At 38.6% G+C, this 24159-nt stretch overlaps 1 protein-coding gene across 1 annotated transcript; it reads left to right on the plus strand.

The window, feature by feature from the left end:
* Positions 1–7: 7 nt before the first annotated feature.
* LOC127419634 (regulation of nuclear pre-mRNA domain-containing protein 1B-like) lies at positions 8–21768 on the plus strand. Its single transcript, XM_051661195.1, has 8 exons — positions 8–243; positions 920–1095; positions 5820–5949; positions 6040–6179; positions 6300–6418; positions 6664–6790; positions 18967–19142; positions 20477–21768. Exons 2-8 carry the CDS (start codon positions 945–947, stop codon positions 20624–20626), a joined length of 993 nt encoding a protein of 330 aa, XP_051517155.1. The 5' UTR covers positions 8–243; positions 920–944; the 3' UTR covers positions 20627–21768.
* Positions 21769–24159: the final 2391 nt, after the last annotated feature.

The raw sequence follows: 24159 nt of genomic DNA on the forward strand, positions 1-24159 counted from the left end.
CGACGCTCGTTTGTTTATCAGCCGCGAGAGAAACTTGCAGCCAAATCTCAACGTGTTTAAATTAAACACTCTGCAAAAGTATCGAGGAACTAACCCTCGCATTCGCATAATATTAATCGATTCTGCTTTATTTCGTCCGCATCGACATCACCGATTTGCAGTTACAGCATATTGAAGTGGTGTCCGCGTGTTTTGTGCCATATTGGAGTTGAATCCAGATTAGACGTTCAAAACGGCTCACAGGTAAGACTATATTTAGCCCTTTCTTTTAGCTACTTATTTAGTTGATATATTGTATTTATTGTTATAATAATTGTCTGATTGATGGGTTGCATATGCAAACTAATCAGATGTTCAACCAAATCAATAACTCATTTACGGTAACTATACATTGAGTGCAGAGTATAATTAAAATCAAACTATATTCTAATCATATATATAATGTTAATGTACAACCAAACTGTATAGTTATAATAGTTGGATGTGACTGTCACACGTTTAAATACACTCAAAATATTTTTTTTAATTTATGCATTTTAATTTCATAACAAAAATTAATGCAACTATATCCTATTTATATAGGTAGCTGACAAATAACATGGACATGACTTTTTTTTCAACATCAAGATTTTTGCCTTCCCATAGTTCATTTTAAATAGTCCTGTGGTGTGACAAACTGATTTTTAAAAGTACAAATATTCCATGAGATCATAAAAACACCCTGTATAATAATTATACAAGACGTAATGAAGTATAGTGTTTCACACCATATGTCATTTACATAGCAACCGCCCATACACTTTGTAAACCTGACCAGACTTTCCTATTAACTCCATAAGTTGCTCTTGAACCTTCTTGAGCTAAACATGCCATTCTCAGTGTTTAAAGTTTGTTTTCAACCTGATCTGTTTTTTTGTAGGGAGTTGTTGGAGAGAGCGTCCAGCATGTCGTCTTTCTCTGAGTCTGCTCTGGAGAAGAAGCTGTCTGAGCTCAGTAACTCGCAGCAGAGCGTTCAGACTCTCTCACTGTGGATCATACACCACCGCAAACATTCATCGCTCATAGTGCGAGTGTGGCACAGAGAACTGAAGAAGGGTAAGAGAGATTTACTGTGCTGCTGCTGTCACTCATGAGTTATCAGCTGCAGCTTTCAGGGAACACTCAGATCTGTTGGAACAGTTAAAGGGATAGTTCACTTAAAAATGAAAATTCAGATTTACTCACCCCTGTGTTGTTATAACCCTATATGACTTTATTTTTTTTTCTTAACACAAAGGGAGAAATTGTGAAATAATATTGTGCTCAGTGATGTCATACAATGGCAGTTTATGGTGGCTACATCTTCAAGCTTCAAAAGGGCACAAAAGTATAATTCAAAAGTCTAATAAATGATTCCATGAGACTCATGATTGTTATGAAAGCATACGATAAGGTTTGGTGAGAAACAAACAGAAATCGAATGTATTATTTAGTCAAAATGTTCACTGACCGTTGCTGGCCTGTGCGCATTCATGTTAGGGCACGAGAGCAACAGTTCACGCAGCGCCCTCGCGATATTGGGGTGTTCAAGAGAAAACTCGTTTTGTGTATCTAAAAATAGGTCCGCTACAGCGATAGCGACAACAGAACACAACACAGCTGCACACAAAACAGAGAACAGAACTTACTAAACATGTCTGAAGAGTTTGTAGTCGAAGAATTGATGCATTTCTATGCCCAGCCTTGTTTTTTTTTAACAGAATACTTGGAAATCAAACAGAAACAAAGAGGAGGCTACAGGCAGACACAGTCACACCGTTTCCTAAACTGACGGCAAACGACACGCGATAAAAGGTATCTTTTCTATGTTAATCTAAGTGTTTGTCCTAACCAGCAGTGATGAGCGATGGTACATTCTATCGTTGCTTGTTTTCTATTTTTTGAACAGGCACCGGTCCAAAAACTTTCTCGTAACAGTATATTAAAGCCAGCATCTCATGAGCCGGTTAAAAACTACTTGATTTTGGCTGAGAATGTTGCAATTACTGAATGTTTTTGCGGAGATCTCACTCTCTTTTGGTCTGTTACAAATACTTACCGATTCAGAATTGAGAAGAGGTGACGGACATTCCCGCCTACTCCATCTCACTGTTGATTCTAAGGCTGGGCATAGAAATGCATCTATTCTTTGACTACAAACTCTTCAGACATATTTAGTAAGTTCTGTTCACTGTTTTGTGTGCAGCCATGTTGTGTTTTCTGTTGTTAATATCGCTGGTGGTCCTGTTAAAGCGAAATGAAGCAAGTTTTCACTTGAACGCCCCATCTCATGCATGCTGTGTAATTACTGTTGCTCTCGTGCGAAGAGCTCTAAAGCTCGCATGCAGACTCATGAACAGGAACAGGAGAATAATGGTCGGTCAACAGTTTCACTAAATAATACATTCGATTTCGGTTTGTTTCTCATCAATGCTTATCGTATGCTTTCATAACAATCATGAGTCTCATGGAATAATTTATTAGACTTCTGAATGATCAGGGTTCCCACCTGTCCTGGAAAACCTGGAATTCTGCAATGCAGTTTTCCAGTCATAGAAAATTCACGAAAAAATAGAAAAATACCTAAATGTCCTGGAAAATAACTATTTGTCCTGGGAAATATTTCAGTAGAATAAAATGTTTGACTGTGTTGCTAGCAAGGTTACATGCACAAAAACATGGTAATGATCGGGACTGAGAATAGGAGTCAAATACATAAATTCATATTGTTTTGTCTCTGCTGGCGGCTGTGGATTGTGAAACATCATCAGTGGTTAAGGGCGCTTACACCCTCATGATTGATTACAGCAGCAGCCAGTCGTGTGCTTGGCAATCACAGTCAAACCTAGGCAGATCGCTTGATTGGTTACAGCTACAGCCAATCGCGTGCTTGGCTACAGCAGCGCGTGAACAGTAAGAAGCGGCACCCACTCGTGAAACTTCTTATTAATAAACAAACGGAATGACCTGGTACATGTACCGACCGACTGAATGTAAGGGGCATGTTGTTAGTTTACTTCAGCATCGGCATGTGAGTCTACTTTGTTCATCAAGGAGAGAAAAGGGCGGAAGAGCTATTAATGCGTAAAAGTAACTGATGTTTATACATGTTGAGGGGCGTTCACATGCATCAGTGCTGCCGAATACATTGAAGTCTATGAAGTGACGCAGCAGTGCAACCTCGGCTCCAACTTCACACCAGGTGTTTTTCACACATGTTTTTGCCTCACAAATGATGTCTTTGAGAGTACAAAGCTACAATAAATATTTAAAAACTGTCCAAATTTATGAAGAGATATTGAATGTCTCATCATTTATTTTTATTAATTATTACCTTATCGTTTCCGAGTATCCAGAGACCCCAGTTATTGAACTACAGTAATTACATTCACAACAAAAAACGCTAAGACCTAAACATAAATGAGTCCTCTTTTTATTTTCTGCAATCAAAACAATTGCCATTTTTTTCTCTTTCAAATAAATGTTTTCGATGTTTATTGTGCACATCTTCCACTTTCTTGAGTGGCAAGCTCATAAATGCGCCCCTCTGTGACATGTTTGAATGAAAATGAATGTTTGAGTGCACAATTAATCAAAATAAAATTGTGATATGTCCTATTGTGATAATTAAACTAAAAAAGTATCTGGTTTAATTGACTAAATAAATAATCTGCAAGTGATGCGTGCTTCAAAATGAATGTGTAGAGCCGACCGCTCATACAGTGAAAACACCTCATCATGATCATCACGTGCACTCTTGTGTGTGTGAAATGACAGAGAGCACTCTGAAGTGCGCAGCACATGCAGACTATGTATTTATTTAATTAAATCACAGATTTACAGGGATTAATAATCACAATGGGCCATGGAGCAAACTGCTTATCTGGAGGTGAGAAACTACTGTTGATTAAAATGGACGAATGCATTTCTGCTTAAATATTACACTTGTTGTGTGCATAAAGTGTCCTGGAAATGTGTGCCTTGAAAAGAGTGGGAACCCTGATGTTTTGCATTCTTTTGAAGCTTGAAGAGGTAGTCACTATAAACTGCCATTGTATGACATCACTCAGCACAATTTCTCCCTTTGTGTTAAGAAAAACTAAGAAAGTCATATGGGGTTATAACAACACTGGGGTGAGTAAACAATGACTGAATTTTCATTTTTGGGTGAACTAATCCTTTAAGGATTGTGAGTTTGGTTGGCATCAGCAGGTCATATTTTGCTTTTCCAAAGTGAATTCATAGTCAATGAGTCCTTTACAAAAAAGTACTGGGGTAGTACCATGGTACTTTGATATATACCATGATAATGTAAGGTCCTTTAAAGAATACCAGGGAATTGGCTTTCCTATGTTATATTTCATTGTAATACAATGTTACTTTTTTCATAATGGGTAGGTTGTTTTCGAACATGATAATAATGTTGTACTCAGGGATGCAAACTACTCACCTTTTGGCTAAAGTCACCTTTTTTAAAGCTAATATATCCAATTTGTTTGGTTAAATTTTGTGCATTGTTTTATTTAAAAATTACTTGAAATGGGTACTTTAAGTTTAAACACTTAAAAAAGCTTTAAATACAACAAACAAATCAACTGAAAATATAGCACTGGAATACCTGCTATGACTTTCTCACTTTTTTTTACCTCTGTATTGAAAGGGATAGTTCACTCAAAAATGATTTCATTATTTACTCACCTCCTGTTGTTCCAAACCCGTATGACTTTCTTTCTTCGGTGGAACACAAAAGATTCTCTACTTTCCGTACAAGAAAAGTGGATGGTGATTTATACCGCCAAGCTCCAAAACAGACAAAAAGAGACACAAAAGTTCCACAATATGTGTTATAAAATTTAAGTTGTTGTTCACTGATAATCTTCCCCTCTGTTGTAGCTCTCAAATCTCATTTGCGTTCGTGTTTGTCAGACTTTCCGCATGCAGAATGAGAATTTCAGAGTTTAAGACTTGCTTTTAGAGAATATATCTTGAATATAAGTGTAGTTTGTCTTTACTGGACTGGCAGAAGTATAAACATGTGGAAAAAATACACTTATATTCAAGATATATTCTCTGAAAGTAATATGTTGCTTATGTAAATGTGTCTTGTTTTAAGGGTTTTTAGATATTTTTAAATGGAAAACAAAACAAAAACACTTGATAACCATAGGATTTTTTGCAGTGATTTTTTTTTTTTTACTAAATTAAACTTAATTGAAATCCTCAAGTACTGTTTTGATTGTCATTTAGAGGTGTTTTTAAAAGATGCTTTTGTTCTCTTTATTGTTAGTAAGCACGTTTAATACAACCTTTTTACTGTGGGCACAAGCTAAATTGGCAGTTAAGTGCAAATGAATAATCGTTGCAATAATCGCCCGGAAAGTCGAATAATCGCTCTAATAATCGTTAGATTAATCGATTATCAATATAATCATTAGTTGCAGCCCTAGTAGCGCACATGTACCAACAGTCAAATGAAGTATACTTTGAAAGTCTGAGCGTTCGCATCAAAACCGAAGTATACTTTGGGCTTTTACATTTCAGTCAAAGCTATTGTGCGACTTCAAAAGACTTGGAATACTTGTGCCATTTTGTAGCTTTACAGCAAAAATCCCTATTCACTTTCGTTGTATGGAAAAGAGCAGCATGAACATTCCGCTAAACATCTCTTCGTTTGCCCCTTTTGTGTTGCACAGAAGAAAGTCATATGGATTTGTGTCAATAATGAGAGAATATTCATGTTGTGGTGAACTAACTCTTGTAAATAAATACAATATCTCATTCTTTGTATGTTTGTTTTTCAGCTAAAAGCAGCAGGAAGTTGACGTTCCTGTATCTGGCTAATGATGTCATTCAGAATAGTAAGAAAAAGGGTCCTGAGTTTACAAAAGACTTTGAAAGCGTCTTGGTTGATGCCTGTTCGCATGTTGCACGGTAAACTCGCCTTTAACGTCCTATGTATTTAAAATAATTCAGCTGTCCTGTCTCACCTTTATTCTCTCTGTCTGTCTTTATCTGTGTCAGAGATGGGGATGATGGTTCTAAGAAGCACATGGAGAGATTGTTGAATATTTGGCAGGAGCGCAGTCTCTACCGCTCTGACTTCATCCAGCAGCTCAAACTGGCCATCGAAGACTCTGACAGCCCCAAACACAAGTCTGCAGGTCAGCACCATGCACCATTTATTTGGCATTTATTACATGTTTTATCGGGTTCCTGAAAGACTTGGGATTTTATTATGAATGTCCATAGCCATGAATTGACTTTCACTTTATACTTGGCAGATGACAGGAAAAAACTGAAGAGAAGCTACCAGAAGGTGCAAGAGGAAGAGGAGGAGGAAGATGATGATTACAGAGGTCACTACTCCCCCCATGAGACCGATGTAGCAGCTCCTCAACTGGTACGAATATTTTTAAAGATTTAGCCATGGATATTTACACAGAGAAAAGTGATTCTCACCAGTTTTTTCAAGGTGAAGCGTGTCTGTCGAGCTTAAAGGGATAAATTCTGTCATTTACACTAAACCCGTATGACTTTTTTCCTTGGAACACAAAAGGAAATGTTAGGCTAAGTGTTAGTCTCAGTCACCATTCACTTTCATTGAATGAAAAAAAAGATGCAATGAAAGTTCTCATGACTTCACAGACAGAAGAACTGGTGAAAGCACTGCAGGATCTGGAGAACGCAGCGTCAGGTGATGCTGCTGTGAGACAGAAGATCGCCTCTCTTCCACAGGAGGTGCAGGACGTTTCTCTTTTAGAGAAGATCACAGGTAAGTCCTGACAGGTGACCGGAGTCTGAGGTTTCACAGGAAGAACATTCTTGATCTGCAATCACATCTTGTGCGTGTATACTGTATGTAAGCGCTTTTACAACTGATTTAATGTAGAGCTGTTAAAGTTAACGCTTTCATTTTTCTTAATCACGATTAACACATTTACCATTAATATGTGTCTGCCCGGAGTCATTTCACTGACACACAACAGCCATGTTAGTGATCAGATGATGGAGAAAGGACCTCTTAACGCTATTTGTTGTACAAAACAAGGCCAAATGGGACTTGTGATTGAAATCAAGTACCTTGCAGCCTCTGAAAGGTGCAATTTAATTACCACAGAAGCACATCAAGTCTTAACTATCACTAAAATGCAAGCGCTTTTCATGTGGAGTTCAAAGCGGCGCTTGAGGCTGGCATTGATGCCACGATGTGAATCATGAATGCGGCCTCACGATTCCTGTAGCAAAGTGGATAGCCACAGTCTACTGGCAGATTAATATTGTGGATGATGAGAGTTTAAGAGATTGAATGCCCATTGCAATGAATACTAAACCTATGTGGGGACTAGTTCTTTCAATTAGTCAAACTCCCACTTAGATTTTGGGAAAAGTTTAATGTTACTTGAATTGGTGCTATTTTAGTGCATTGTTTTTATATTGTGTAAGGCTTTGTTTGAAAAATGTTAATAAAGCATTATATTGTTACATTTTGTTTTGTTTTCTTTCCTAAGAATAAGTGCATTTTGACAGAAAAAGGAGTATATTTAGTCAAATTTCAGCACTTTAAAAATCTGTGATTAATCGCAATTAACTATGAAAAAGTATGCGATTAATCGTGATTAATGCGATTGTAATCGACTGACAGCAGTAGTTTAATCAGAATTTATTTTTTTTAAAGCATAAACCTTGTTTTAGCTAAAGGGATGATTGACAGGTGAGTAGGGCTGCAACTAACGATTATTTTGTTAATCGATTAATCTAACGATTATTTGCCGATTATTGCAACAATTATTCAGCTTGTGCCCCGACTTAAAAGGTTGTATTAAACGTGCTTACTAACATTAAAGAGGACAAAATCATCTTTTAAAAACACCTCTAAATGACATTCACTTAATTAAAGGGAAAAAAATACTTTTTATTAAGTTTGATTTAGTAAAGAAATTCACTGCAAAAAAATCCTCTTGTTATTTTCAATTCAATTTCAATTTCAAAAAATCTATTTTGTTCCTCAAGTACAATTTTTCATAATAAATTAAAATGTACATAAAAAGCAAAAAAGGTGTAGGCTGAAGCCTTTGCTTATTGTGCCTACCCTTTTTACATATTTATCTAATGAGCATCACTTTTCTCAATGAATTTGATTCATACAAGATAAACAAAACAGTTACATAAGACATTTCCCAAAATGTACATACATAACTACAAAGGTACACATTTCAGACATTAATACAATAGTTTAAATATTACATACACAAATTATTCATATTGAGTTATATAGTAATTTATCACCCTATTTTTAAACATTTTCTTGAATTTACAAAGTGAACTACACATTTTTAATTCCTTGTCACAATTATTCCATAGGTTTACCCCTTTAACAGATATACATCTATTTTTTATATTAGTTCTTGCTCTTATTTTTTTAAACATGTACATTCCCCTTAGTTTATACTCTTATTTCAAACAGCCTCTGAATACAATTTGGAAGTCAATTTTTATATACTTTATACATTATCTGTGCAGTGTAAATATCAACTAAATCAACAAATTTTAAAGCGTGCAATTCAATAAATAATATATTTGTTGATTCGTAATAGTCAATCCTTATTGCTCTCTTCTGTAATATATATATATATTGGATTTATGTTGGCTTTATATGTATGACCCCATACCTCCACACAGTAAGTAATGTATGGAACTATGAGCGAACAATACAGTATATATTATCAAGTGTTTTTGTCTTGTTTTCCATTTAAAATTGTCTAAAAATCCTTAAAACAAGATACATTTACTTGAGAAGCAACGTATAAGATATTTAGACTTGCTTTAAGAGACTGTATCTTAAATATACGTGTATTTTTTCACTTGTTTATACTTCTGCGAGTGCAGTAAAGACAAAATATACTTCTATTCAAGATCTATTCTCTAATATCAAGTCTAAATATCTTATATGCTGCTTCTCAGATTAATGCATCTTTTTTTAAAGGATTTTTAGATATTTTAAAATATTTGTATTTTTAATATTATATTCAACATTCTCAGATAACACGTTTTTCTTCTGCAGTATAGCTGCTAAAGTAAATGTACGTTGTTTTAAAGGAGTTTTAGATATTTATATTGGAAAACAAGCCAAAACAAAACCAAATCATAATGGGGCGAAGACTTCCCTCTCTCAGCTTTCTGTTCACTTCAATTCATCTTTAACTCACAAAAAAACAAACTCTCTCTTATTAATAAAGCTGCGTATTGCCAATTGTCTTCATGATAAGAAATGCACAGTGACACATATATTATGATTCAATAAGTCACGAGTCATCACGTTATAATCTAGCTGCATTAAGTGTGTGCGCTCGAGGGACGAGCGTCCCCGCGACAGAGTGTGCATCAGCCGGTGCAGTTTCAATCTCTCCCCCAAAGATCGGGACACTTCACGCAGCTCATAGAAGAGGTGCTGACCGCACAGAGAAATGACAGTTTCAGAGTTTGTAGTTATTTACATGACCTGCGTCTGTATTATTTGAACTTTAATAAAGCTATAACACATTAAATATAACTGTATTAAAGATGTAACGCCGGGGTGTTTCCTTTTAAAGAGCTCCGGCAACGAGAGTGCTTCTGTATTGACTTATTTTGTATTTTTGTATAATTCCCTCATTCTTTGCGATCTTCGTCACCTGAATCTGTGAAAGTTTAGAGTGCATCTGTGATCTGTGTAATTCTTCCTCTCCTCAGTCAGTCGTGAACTGCAGTGCTGCTCTCACACGCCATCATTAGAGTTTAATGTGATCTCATGTTACGTTAAATGAGATCAAGCGACTATTCGACAACGGAAATTTTTGTCGACAGTTTTGTATTGTCGACGTTGTCGATAATGCCGACTAATCGTTTCAGCCCTACAGATGAGTAGGCGGTCCGTCCCTATTGTCCTGGACGCATTCGTGAAATTGAGGTGCACGAGACGCATGTTAATATCAGATGAAAACTCGAAATATTCATTTTCCGATGAATCGAGATCTTCATTTGAGTGATCCCGATATCAATTCTTAATAATCCTATATGCACAACCCTCTACAGTGCTAGTAAATAACTTGCATGTTTGAACAAATTTTGCACTATGCGACAAAACAATGCCTGTTATTAGCATGTTGAGAGTAAAAGTTTGGTTTGACTCGTTCCGTGTAAAGGCCGATTTATACTTCTGCGTCTAAACTACGACGTAGGCTCTGTGTAGTAGCCAACGTGGTGGTTCGCATTTATAGTTCTGCGTTGGTATGTCTGTGTCGTTCTGAGAACACAGCCTTCATATCTGAAATAATTATACATTTCATGTTTAAACAAAAGCAATGCAATTCGTGGATTCAAAAGTATGTTAAATTATTATAGCATTAATAAAAAATGTTCACGGTTAAAACGTTAAAGTCTCCGTATATATAAGTCAGGCATATGAGGTATCATTATAAAGCTTAGAATCTCAACTTTTCAAAGATAACCATCACTTCTGCATGTATGTTACCTAAAATATCAAAATAAGGCCTCAAATCATTCGTGTTGAAAATTAGCGCCCCCCAGAGGTAATGGGGTAGAAATATTTATATAAAAATAAACGTCTTTCACATAGCATATACTGTAAATGGACAAATCATATATCAAATGAAAGCTCTCACTCTCAGGAATGTGACTGAACAGTTAATTTTGTTTTCAAAAGAACCACAAAGTGAAATATGATTTCTGTAAGTCATCAAATACAAACGTCTCTTTTATGCTCCGATAACTGCTGCTGTTAGCCCCAAATAGCTCAACTTTATATCTGCTTTTACCTTAGAAACCTCTCTAAAAAATAAGCCATTGGTAACTTGTCTGCGAGCTTGCTTGGCTGAATAATCCAATGTTATATCTTAGATGTCCAGAACAAAATATGCCATCCAGAAGGAAAAGCATGCAAAACAAATGATCAGAAAATATGTTTTCTACTATTGATGATAAAATGTTTCATATCATTTCAAAGGGGAGGATCTCAGCTTTCTAATGATACCTACTGTAGTTTGAGCTTCAAGTCCACTCAGATGCTATGATATTCAATGAAACAACAAGGGCGGTGCTTGAACTGAAAATCAGACTGAATGTCTATGGACGAGCACATCTGTGAGGGCTAAAATGCAGTACAGCGCCACCTACATTTCAGATCTGTATATTGTGATGGAATGTGACAGAGAAAAATTATTTTTCCTAGTGCTTTCTGCCACCTAGTGGAATTAAATGAGACTTTTAAACGTGAGGTTGAGTTTACAAAGTTAGGACAACAAAAAATATTAGGACACATACAATATTATTTATGAATATTTGGAGTTTTTTATTTTTTTTATTTTTTTTTTGGGTGGTTCTCTGAAAAATGTGACCAATTTTTTTTGCAATTTGTCCAAAGTATGTGTGAATGTTTAGCTTTTAAATTTGAGGTAAAAATTTGCGGGCGGCAGCCCAAAGATTAAGGGGAAATTTATCAAAGTATGTGAACATGTTTCAGTACATATTATTAATTATACATTTTGTCTGCCATGCAGCGAAAATAAATCAGCCATTTACTTTATGCTTGCTCTTGAGTCACTTAAAATATAAAAAATACATGTTTTGGCATGCTTTTGATGCTCTGTGCCTTGCCTTGCCTAATAATTGCTTGCTTGACCAACACAAAGGGGGTGTTACAATACAATATAGGCAAAATAATCAACTCTTAACAGGTGCTTTTTAATTTGCTTACACAGAAGTGACATATCAAGTCTCATAACTTATGAAATATTTGCCACTCTCAAACATTCTGTCAAAACATCATACAAATCGGAAAGTTCTCGAATAAAATACGACAAGTATTGTGTCACACATACTAAATATATATTGAGTTAAAGCCCAGAGAAAAAAGTCAAAAGTTCTTAAGTTGTTAACAGATGTGTTTTTGTGCTTTTCGCTACTAACTCCATTAAACAAACCAAATGTTCCCAATGAAAACGATTCTCCAAATACAATATGATATGATGCATAGAAGTTCTTTTCTTCTCCCCAATTTGGAATGCCCAATTCCCAATGTGCTCCAAGTCCTCGTGGTGGCACAGTTACTCACCTCAATCTGGGTGGCGGAGGACGAATCTCAGTTGCCTCCGCTTCTGAGACCGTCAATCCACGCATCTTATCACGTGGCTTGTTGAGCGCATTACCGTGGAGACATGGAGGCTTCACGCTATTCTCCGCGGCATCCACGCACAACTCTCCACGCGCCCCACCGTGAGCGAGAACCCTATTATAGCGACCACGAGGAGATTACCCCAAAGTGACTCTACCCACCCTAGCAACCGGGCCAATATAGTTGCTTAGGAGACCTGGCTGGAGTCACTCAGCACACCCTGGATTCAAACTCAGGACTCCAGGTGTGGTAGTCAGCGTCAATACTCACTGAGGTACCCAGGCCCCCCGATGCATAGATTTTTAAATAATCTTGGAGAAAATACACCGCTTCCTCAGATATCTTTTTTTGTTATGCTGGGGGACGGTCTCTGGTTACAATACGGACCAATCAAAACTGTTGTGGTCTGCGTCGTCACAAGGTGCATGTCAGGTTACGGCATAGGTTTGACGCAAAAGTATAAATCAGCCTTATTGTGTGTCCAAAGACGAGATCCATGCAATCCATTTGTCATTGAATAATGTCTATTTTAATACCCTTTCTGTTCTTTACATTCAGTTGTTGATCAAAAACAACAAAAACAGAAGCATTTAATTCTAATCACCAAAGCACCAATACAGTAATTAAGCCACGCGACTCCACTCTTGTTAATTTGCGCTTAATCGAAACACTTCTGTGAGACGCTCGTTGAACTGCCACTGTAAAGAGACGGTACCATTTTAGTACTTGTTCTACAACTCAATGAAAATTAGAGCTTGGTATTGATACAGATTTCTCGTTTCCGATTCACAAGCTCTCCATTTGATTCATATGGGTATATTTGAGTTATAATGTCCCTTTTGCTTACATTTGAAAGAAATTCTTTCCCAGCTAATGCTGTTAATTATACAGGGGACCTTCTAACTAGGTAAATTACGAAAATATGAATTTTACTAATCATGTTTTATTAGTTTTTTTTTATTTACAATTTTGGTCACATTTTAGCTTTAAAAATGAACAAATCAATGTATTTAATCAATAAATATGATATTATATTGCATATATTATTTGATTGTATAATTTGTACTATTTACAAGTATTTACATTGATTTGTTGAACACGTGTTAAAAACCGGTACTGTCTCTTTAACAAAACTGTCACTTCTGTAAAGAGTGTCTGTAAATGAGCGCATGTTAACAAGATAGACTCAAATGGCTTTAATCTCTTATGTGCTATTCATGATTAGAACTAAATGTTTTTGATCAACAATTGACTATAAAGAACAGAAAGGGTATTAAAATTGACATTATTTAATGACAAATTGGATCTCGTCTTTGTACACATGTTATAGAAACAACTTTTACTCTCAACACTCAGTGAAAGGATCTCGCTGCTGAATGCTCTACCACTATACTACACAATTACTGGTGAGTGAAGTGTAAACATTTACCAGCCAGTTGCCAAATATATACAGTTGTGCTCAGAAGTTTGGTCTTGTTACAGACACACAAGGTGACACACACAGGTTTAAATGGCAATTAAAGGTTAATTTCCCACACCTGTGGCTTTTTAAAATTGCAATTAGTTCCTGTGTGTAAATAGTCAATGAGTTTGTTAGCTCTCACGTGGATGCACTGAGCAGGCTAGATACTGAGCCATGGGGAGCAGAAAAGAACTGTCAAAAGACCTGCATAACAAGGTAATGGAACTTTATAAAGATGGAAAAGGATATAAAAAGATATCCAAATCCTTGAAATTGCCAGTCAGTACTGTTCAATCACTTATTAAGAAGTGGAAAATTCGGGGACCTCTCGATACCAAGTCAAGGTCGGGTAGACCAAGAAAGTTTTCAGCCACAACTGCCAGAAGAATTGTTCGGGATACAAAGAAAAACCCACAGGTAACCTCAGGAGAAATACAGGCTGCTCTGGAAAAAGACGGTGTGGTTGTTTCAAGGAGCACAATACGACGATACTTGAACAAAAATGAGCTGCATGGTCGAGTTGCCAGAAAGAAGCCTTTACTGCGTCAATGCCACCAAAAAGCCCGGTTACAATATGCCCGACAACACCTTGATACGCCTCACAGCTTCTGGCACACTGTAATTTGGAGTGACAAGACCAAAATAGAGCTTTATGGTCACAACCATAAGCGCTATGTTTGGAGAGGGGTCAACAAGGCCTATAGTGAAAAGAATACCATCCCCACTGTGAAGCAAGAGCCGGCGTTCTCATCAGAGTAAGACGCCGCGCAAATCGACCCCCACTACCCACTATTCTACTGGCAAATGTTCAGTCTCTGGATAACAAGCTCTGCGAGCTGAAAGCGCGGATCTCTTTCCAACGAGAGACGAGGGACTGCTGCATTATCTGCCTAACAGAAACTTGGATGTCTGCGGAGATTCCAGACTCAGCCATTGAACCCGTGGGGTTCTCCGTGCACCGAGTGGACAGAGCGAAAGACCTCTCAGGTAAAACTAGAGGAGGTGGTGTATGTTTTATGATCAACAAATCCTGGTGTGATCAGAGGAACGTACATTCTATCAAGTCTTTCTGCTCTCCTGATCTGGAATTTCTCATGCTTCTGTGTCGACCATTCTGGCTATCGAGGGAATTCACAGCGATCATTATCACTGCTGTGTACATCCCGCCACAAGCCGACACAGACCGGGCAATCAAGGAACTGTATGGGAGTATAAGTGAGCAGGAAACCGCGCACCCTGAGGCCGTGTTCATTGTGACCGGGGACTTTAATAAAGCCAGTTTGAAATCAGTTGCACCAAAATATCACCAGCACATTAGTTTCAACACACGAGGGGACCGGGTTTTGGACCATTGCTACTCTCCGTTCCGGGATGGCTACAAATCCCTCCCCCGCCCACCATTTGGCAAATCGGACCACTCTTCCATTCTGCTTCTGCCCACTTACAGGCAGAAATTGAAACAGGAGGCACCCACCCTCAGAACGATCCAGTGCTGGTCAGACCAATCAGATTCTACGCTACAAGACTGTTTTGATCACACGGACTGGGAGATGTTCCGGTCCGCCTCTGATGACGACATCGAGCTTTACGCTGATAGCGTAATGTGTTTCATCAGAACGTGCGTAGAGGAAGTGATTCCGACCAGGACAATATGGATCTATCCGAATCAGAATCCATGGATCAATAGCGATGTTCGCGCGGCACTTAATGTGCGGACCTCCGCTTTTAATTCCGGGAACGAGGAGGAGCATAAACAAGCCAGTTATGCCCTCCGAAAAACTATTAGAACCGCAAAACGCCAGTACAGGAGCAAGATTGAAGGACAGTTTAACACCACCAACTCTAGAAGCATGTGGCAGGGAATTAACATCATCATGGACTTTAAAGGGAATAAAAACTCCGCCATGAACACTGCTGCCTCTCTACCGGATGAGCTAAATACTTTTTATGATCATTTCGAGGGAAATAACACCACCCTCACGGAGAGAGCTCTCGCAGCTGAAGCTACAGAGGTTAGTTCACTCTCCGTCTCTGTAGCGGATGTAACCCGATCCTTCCGACGGGTGAATATCCGCAAAGCCGCGGGCCCAGACGGCATTCCGGGCCGCGTCATCAGAGCGTGCGCGAACCAGCTGGCTGGTGTTTTTACGGACATTTTCAACCTTTCCCTCTCTTTGTCTGTAGTCCCCACATGCTTTAAAACACCCACCATTGTGCCTGTACCAAAACAACCAAAAATAACTTGTTTAAATGACTGGCGTCCTGTTGCTCTGACCCCCATCATCAGCAAATGTTTTGAGAGACTAATCAGAGATTACATCTGCTCTGTATTGCCACTCAATCTTGACCCGCTGCAGTTTGCTTACCGCAACAACCGCTCCACTGATGATGCCATTGCATCTACAATACACACTGCTCTCTCCCACCTGGAAAAAAAGAACACTTGTGTGAGAATGCTGTTTGTAGACTACAGCTCAGCATTCAACACCATAGTGCCCTCCAAGCTAGATGAGAAACTCAGGGCTCTGGGCTTAAACAGCTCGCTGTGCAACTGGATCCTGGACTTCCTGTCAAGCAGACGCCAGGTGGTTAGAATAGGCAGCAACATCTCCTCATCACTAACCCTCAACACTGGAGCCCCGCAGGGCTGTGTTCTCAGCCCACTTCTGTATTCCCTGTACACACATGACTGTGTGGCAACACATAGCTCCAATGCCATCATTAAGTTTGCTGATGACACGACGGTGGTAGGTCTGATCACTGACAATGATGAAACAGCCTACAGAGAGGAGGTGCACACCCTGACACACTGGTGTCAGGAGCACAACCTCTCCCTCAACGTCAGTAAGACAAAGGAGCTTGTGGTGGACTTCAGAAGAAAAGACAGAGAACACAGTCCCATCACCATCAATGGAGCACCAGTGGAGAGAGTCAGCAGCTTCAAGTTCCTGGGTGTCCACATCACTGAGGAACTCACATGGTCCGTCCACACTGAAGTCATTGTGAAGAAGGCTCATCAGCGCCTCTTCTTCCTGAGACGGAAGTTTGGAATGAACCGCCACATCCTCACACGGTTCTACACCTGCACTGTAGAGAGCATCATGACTGGCTGTATCTCCGCCTGGTACGGCAATAGCACCGCCCACAACCGCAAAGCACTGCAAAGGGTGGTGCGAACTGCCAGACACATCATCGGAGGTGAGCTTCCCTCCCTCCAGGAAATATATACAAGGCGGTGTGTGAAAAAAGCTCGGAGGATCATCAGAGACTCCAGCCACCCGAGCCATGGGCTGTTCTCACTGCTACCATCAGGTAGGCGGTATCGCAGCATCAGGACCTGCACCAGCCGACTCCATGATAGCTTCTTCCCCCAGTCAATCAGACTTCTGAACTCTTGATCTCCCACGATCAAAATACATCAGCACTGCACTTTATTACCCTTACTCTTATATCTCACACCGGACTGTCATAAATTATATTATTATTATTATATTATGTTCTCTCTTAACAACTGACTATCAACCGACAGCCTGAATGTCAATACAGTACAATACAACCTACTGTACATTCTATATATATATACTTTTTTTAATATATTTTTATTTTTAATTTTTATTTAATAATGTGTATCTATATAGTGCGTATTGTATACTGTACAGTGTATGTTATTATTTGTATATTGTTGAGTGTAATTATGTGTATAACAGATGTATAAATTGTGTTGTGTTAATTTGATGTTATTGTAAATTGGTATATGTCTCATCACTGTCACGACTGCTATGTTGATCGGAACTGCACCCAAGAATTTCACACACCATTGCACTTGTGTATATGGCTGTGTGACAATAAAGTGATTTGATTTGATTTGATTTAATTTGAAAAGGTGAAGGTTCTGGAGTGGCCATCACAGTCTCCTGACCTTAATATCATCGAGCCACTCTGGGGAGATCTCAAACGTGCGGTTCATGCAAGACGACCAAAGACTTTGCGTGACCTGGAGGCATTTTGCCAAGACGAATGGGCAGCTATACCACCTGCAAGAATTTGGGGCCTCATAGACAACTATTACAAAAGACTGCACGCTGTCATTGATGCTAAAGGGGGCAATACACAGTATTAAGAACTATGGGTATGCAGACTTTTGAACAGGGGTCATTTCATTTTTTTCTTTGTTACCATGTTTTGTTTTATGATTGTGCCATTCTGTTATAACCTACAGTTGAATATGAATCCCATAAGAAATAAAAGAAATGTGTTTTGCCTGCTCACTCATGTTTTCTTTAAAAATGGTACATTTATTACCAATTCTCCAAGGGTATGCAAACGTTTGAGCACAACTGTACATTTTTAGTCACATTTAGTGCAGAATTTGGTTGCAAATGCAAGTGATTTCCTCTCATTGTAGTAAAGGTTGCATGTAGAGTCAAAGATCATTCTTGGGATTTAAGAATCGATATCAAGCTCATTCAAATTAAGATTGCGATCCATCGGGAAATCAATATTTTTACCCACCCCTAATGTAAATAGTACAAATTATGCATGTAAACAATAAACATGTAACAAAATATATATATGCGATTGGGGTGATTGTGAAATACCATTAGTGAAAGGGTGCTTTTGGGCTTTTGCTTTTAAAGCAACCCATTACTGGAATGGACTTCCAGCTGATTTTAAACATCTAACACATCATGGTGTTTTATCTACAAAATTAAAAATCTGGTTATTGTCCCAGACCCCATATCTCATGTTTTTAGGATATGTCTATGATTGGTTTTGATTGTTAGGGCTTGGTTAGAGTGCATAAAATCTGTTTTAGCTTAATTTTGTAATTTTGACATCATTTTATTTAAGCAAAATTGGACGACATAACTTAAATATATCCAGTAGGAAATACCGAATTGAGAGCTTTTGAATCAGAATCCAATCAAATCTGGAAATCTTTATCAATACCTAGCCCTATAATTCAGTTGATTTAGTCTGGAGAGGGCCTAAATAGTTTAATTAGAAAACCCAAAGGTTTCAAACTAGTTTTTTGTTCATAATGCTAGAATGACACAGCCTTTGACTGGCTGTCTCTAGAAGGTAGCACCCCAGCAGCCTAAGTCTCGCGAGAGATACTCGTTTGCTGTTACTAAGTTTAGGTTTAGGGTTATATTAAGAAGTAGGGTTGAGATTAGGTTTAGGGGTAGGTGTAGGGTTTCTCTGGGACTCCAAATAAACACAGCGAGACTTTGGGCAACCAGGGGGGTTACCTTCTAGACATGACCCTTGTGACCTCTCTGACTGGAAGTGTATCTCTGTGTTCTGCTTTCTGCAGATAAAGAAGCCGCAGATAAACTTTCAAAGACAGTGGACGAGGCGTGTCTGCTGCTGGCAGAGTATAACGGACGTTTGGCGGCCGAATTAGAGGACCGAAGGCAGTTGGCCCGCATGCTTACAGAATACATCCAAAGCCAGAAGGAGGCGCTCAACGAGAGGGAGAAGAAACTGGAGGTATGAGAGTCCTAACTGCTTTAAAGGGAAAAAATCATTAACTCACCCTCATGTCATTCCAAACCCGTTTGACTTTCTTTCATCTGAGGAAAACTTTTTTCCAGCGGAACGTCCAAGCCATTCACTGAAAGGACAAAAAGTAGGTAAAAATAGATAGATAAAGTTTGTAGACTTTGATGGTGGCTTAAAGCCTTGACTGAAAGTTTAAAACAGTTTTAAAAGCTTAAAGTTTGAAGGTTATACAGGTATTTCAGTGAGACAAAGTCAGACAGACCAATAACAACTCAGAAAGACCACATTAGACCACAACAGATTGCATTAGACATCAACAGCCCCATATAAACCACAGAAGACCACTTCAGACCCCCTTAAACCATATTAGACCACATTAGACCTCATCAGAATCACTAGAGACCATATCAGACCTCCATGAAACCACTTTAGGTCACATTAGAACCCACAGAGACCACATCAAACCACTTCAGCCCCTTTTACATGACTTCAAATCCCATTGGACCTCCAAGAAACCACATTAGACCTCTTCAGATCCCCAAGAAGCTACTTCAGACCACATCAGACCTCCAAAAAAACCATAGTAGACCACATGAAAACCCACAGAGACCACTTTAAACCACTTCATCCCCTTTTGCACAACTTCAAGTCCCATTGGACCTCAAAGGAACCACATTAGACCTCTTCAGATTCCATTTAACCTCATAAGAAACTACTTCAGACCACATTAGATCTCCAAGAAACCACTGTAGACCACACCAGACCTCATTAGACCTCATCAGAACACCTAGAGACCACTTTAGACTTTGGTTTGGTGGATGTGGCTTAAATGCTTCAGGAGGAGTTGCTCTTTTTAAGTTTGCTCTCAGAATAATAATAATAAATTGGCTTTCAACATGATAAAAGAAGTCCACATGACTCATATGCTAAATTCCAAGTTTTCTAAAGCCATGTGTTTTTGTGTGAGGAACAGACTTAAATGTAAATATTTCCTTATTCATGCCTCAACTTAAAATGTGGTCCATTTCTCACATAAAGCTATTATATGACTTCAGAAGACTTGTAATATGCACATGAGCCATACGAACTACTGACATGATACGTTTATGGTTATGATTTTTGTCCAATTTTGAAGCTTGTTTTATGGAATAAAGCGACCCGGACGTTCTTCAAAATTAAGAAAGTCATGCGGGTTTGGAACGACTCAGCATTTTCTTTTTTGGGTGAACTATTCCTTTAACACAATGCATTACTAATTGCTTTTAAATGTCTGGTATACATTGACTGATCAATGAATCCATTATCTGTTGTTGTTGCTGCAGGAATACAAGCAGAAACTTGCTCGCGTCACACAAGTGCGGAAGGAACTGAAGTCGCACATCCAAAGTCTTCCAGATCTTTCTCTCTTACCCAACGTTACTGGTGGTCTTGCCCCACTCCCATCTGCTGGAGATCTCTTTTCCGCTGACTAATGGTCTAGTCCCTTAAATCTGACCCCTTCACCACCAAACCTGCCCCTCTAAAGACTCAAAGTCCCTCTAAGATCAGAATGGCTCCAAAACAACCACGAGAGGAGCCAGAGATTGAGAAACCAACTGGATGACGATTCTAGCCCACCAGCCCGCCAGCTGAGCTCTCACCCATATTTGTGCAGTTTCTTTTGGTTTTATGGCAGCCAATACGATTTTTGCTGCAAGAACGAAATGTCAGTGCGACCAAACTCATCGGTCGATAATTAAATCTGATTCAAAGTGTGGAATATTTGCTTTGAGTGACTTTGCTGTGAAAACGCAACACCCTTTGTTTTGTGTTACATCAGTAGATTTTTAGTTTTTCTGCTTTAAAGGACTAGATTTGCATATTATGTGGTTTTGGAAGAGACTGAATATGGGATTAAAATTTTTAATTACTCCGCTTCCGACTGAGTTCATGATATCAAGAGAATTGAGACTTGTACAAAACATGCTCACCATCGGACACTATTCAAAGTTTTATATTTTCGTTTCAAATCTGTCCTCTGGGTTTTCTTGCTAATATAAATATGTGCTCATATTTCTGAAAAATATCCATGTTTTATTTCTTATGTGGCCACACTGAAGAACCTTGACTACACAATATAACGGTAAGCATCTTGATGTGAGTAAATGCTTCAGATTTTAATTGAATGAATTGAATTGTTGTAGTATCAGAAGATAAAGCATCCAGGAAATACATATAGAACTGGCTTAACTCTGTGGTTGAATCTGTTCAAATGACCTTTTATAATGTACCCTTCAAACCTCTGATCACATCTGAGACAAAACTTCAAAAACTTTCCATTATTTTCTAGTCTTATAAATCTTTCCGAAAAGTTATTCATGGTGCTCCATTGTAATTATCATGTTTTATAGTTCAGAGAAAACGCATCATACTCTTAACCAGAAATTAGATCATTTATACAGTGAATGTGATATACACTGCATAAGTCTATACAGAGACAATAGAAATTATAAGATGTATTGTTATTTTGTCTTTGGGCTGCCCATGACTGGATCAACTTTAATTTTGAGGCATGTTTATCAGAACATGGATTGCTTTACTTCGTTTGCAGCATAAAGAATAAAATTAATCTCTTGGTAATATTTCATTTGCATATTCTTCATTGAATGAACAGGAGTCAATGAGGTCAGACAGAGTTAGGCCTGGTCAAGTATAGAATATGGATGGATAATATGCACACTGAAAAAAAATGTACACAACAAAAAACTAAAATAGCGCCACTACCAATTTAAAACGTGTTAATGAAAATACTCAAATAATAAAAATACAAGATTAGCAAAACAATATGGAAATCAATACAGAAAACTTTAAATCATCTCTGGATGTAACTGAACAGCAATAGCTAGCACCTCAGACATTTTGCTACTGTGCTAGTGTTCAGTCTATGGTCAAAAACTAAATAAAACAGATTAAAGACGTCAAATGTGATGAATTAGAATAACGGCTGAACACACATTTATCGTGAAAGCATAGTTGCGGGAGAAACCCGTACAGGAACAGACCTGAAAAAGCCAGTTCAAACAGGCATGGCTCTATGTTTAGCTTAAGGAACTTTCTAGAATTTATAGACTGGGACCACAGGAACCGTATGCATAAAACTTATCAGAAATGCTCCTACGAATAGTCTTAAGCTTTGACTTAAGTGTCAAAAAATTCTTAGCAAAGAGCAGGACTTGTGTAACAGTGAGAGCTTTTTATAAAGATGCTAAAAGCAACTTTCAGCAAAGTCTAAGACTGATTCATAGGTGCTGACTGAGATGACACTTAAGTGTTGTGAAATAAGGACTACAGTGATGTTGACCAAAAATGGCCACCCTCAACCACTGAATCAGCCAATAGTGAGACTGCAAGGGTAATATGTCCCAGCTAGTATGATATCATTAAATCACTCATGATTTAACACAACCAGGGGTGTAGATTCCAGGGGGGAGGGAGGTTAGGTAACCCCCCCCAATAATCAAAACAAGCAAGTACAACCCCAAAAAAAAAAAAAAATTTTTTTTTTCTTCTTCTTCCAAATGCTTAATTCACAACGAGTTTCAGTGTATTCATTAAATGAAAAAATTTTGTGCAATTTAAAATATATATATATATACACACTATATTGCCAAAAGTATTCGCTCACCCATCCAAATAATTCAATTCAGGTGTTCCAATCACTTCCATGGCCACAGGTGTATAAAATGAAGCACCTAGGCATGCAGACTGCTTCTACAAACATTTGTGAAAGAATGGGCCGCTCTCAGGAGCTCAGTGAATTCCAGCGTGGTACTGTGATAGGATGCCACCCGTGCAACAAGTCCAGTCGTGAAATTTCCTCGCTACTAAATATTCCACAGTCAACTGTCATTGGTATTATAACAAAGTGGAAGCGACTGGGAATGACAGCAACTCAGCCACGAAGTGGTAGGCGACGTAAAATGACAGGCAACTTTCTGCAGAGTCAATCGCTACAGACCTCCAAAGTTCATGTGGCCTTCAGATTATCTCAAGAACAGTGCGTAGAGAGCTTCATGGTATGGGTTTCCATGGCCGAGCAGCTGCATCCAAGCCATACATCACCAAGTGCAATGCAAAGCGTCAGATGCAGTGGTGTAAAGCACGCCGCCACTGGACTCTAGAGCAGTGGAGACGCGTTCTCTGGAGTGACGAATCATGCTTCTCCATCTGGCAATCTGATGGACGAGTCTGGGTTTGGCGGTTGCCAGGAGAACGGTACTTGTCTGACTGCATTGTGCTAACTGTGAAGTTTGGTGGAGGGGGGATTATGGTGTGGGGTTGTTTTTCAGGAGCTGGGCTTGGCCCCTTAGTTCCAGTGAAAGGAACTCTGAATGCTTCAGCATACCAAGAGATTTTGGACAATTCCATGCTCCCAACTTTGTGGGAACAGTTTGGGGATGGCCCCTTCCTGTTCCAACATGACTGCGCACCAGTGCACAAAGCAAGGTCCATAAAGACATGAATGAGCGAGTTTGGTGTGGAAGAACTTGAATGGCCAGCGCAGAGTCCTGACCTCAACCCGATAGAGCACCTTTGGGATGAATTAGAGCGAAGACTGCGAGCCAGGCCTTCTCGTCCAACATCAGTGTCTGACCTCACAAATGCGCTTCTGGAAGAATGGTCAAAAATTCCCATAAACACACTCCTAAACCTTGTGGAAAGCCTTCACAGAAGAGTTGAAGCTGTTATAGCTGCAAAGGGCGGGCTGACGTCATATTAAACCCTATGGATTAAGAATGGGATGTCACTTAAGTTCATATGCGTCTAAAGGCAGATGAGCGAATACTTTTGGCAATATAGTGTGTATATATATACTGTATATATATATATATATATATATATATATATATATATATATATATATATATATATGTACTGATGGATTTCATTTTGCTTAACTACGTTTGCCCAGTTTCCACTGTCATAAGTCCAACACATTCTTTCTTTTTTGTAGAGTGTGTTGTCT

This window comes from Myxocyprinus asiaticus, chromosome 29, assembly GCF_019703515.2.
Source record: "Myxocyprinus asiaticus isolate MX2 ecotype Aquarium Trade chromosome 29, UBuf_Myxa_2, whole genome shotgun sequence".
NCBI classification, from domain to species: Eukaryota; Metazoa; Chordata; class Actinopteri; order Cypriniformes; family Catostomidae; genus Myxocyprinus; species Myxocyprinus asiaticus.

What these genes read in the sequence shown, in the direction of transcription:
- LOC127419634 (XM_051661195.1), top strand. Translation starts at nt 945, where the DNA reads ATGTCGTCTTTCTCTGAGTCTGCTCTGGAGAAGAAGCTGTCTGAGCTC. An exon ending in CCCCAAACACAAGTCTGCAG is followed by an intron (nt 6,180 to 6,299) that starts GTCAGCACCATG and finishes TATACTTGGCAG; the next exon opens with ATGACAGGAAAAAACTGAAG. An exon ending in AGAGGGAGAAGAAACTGGAG is followed by an intron (nt 19,143 to 20,476) that starts GTATGAGAGTCC and finishes TTGTTGCTGCAG; the next exon opens with GAATACAAGCAGAAACTTGC.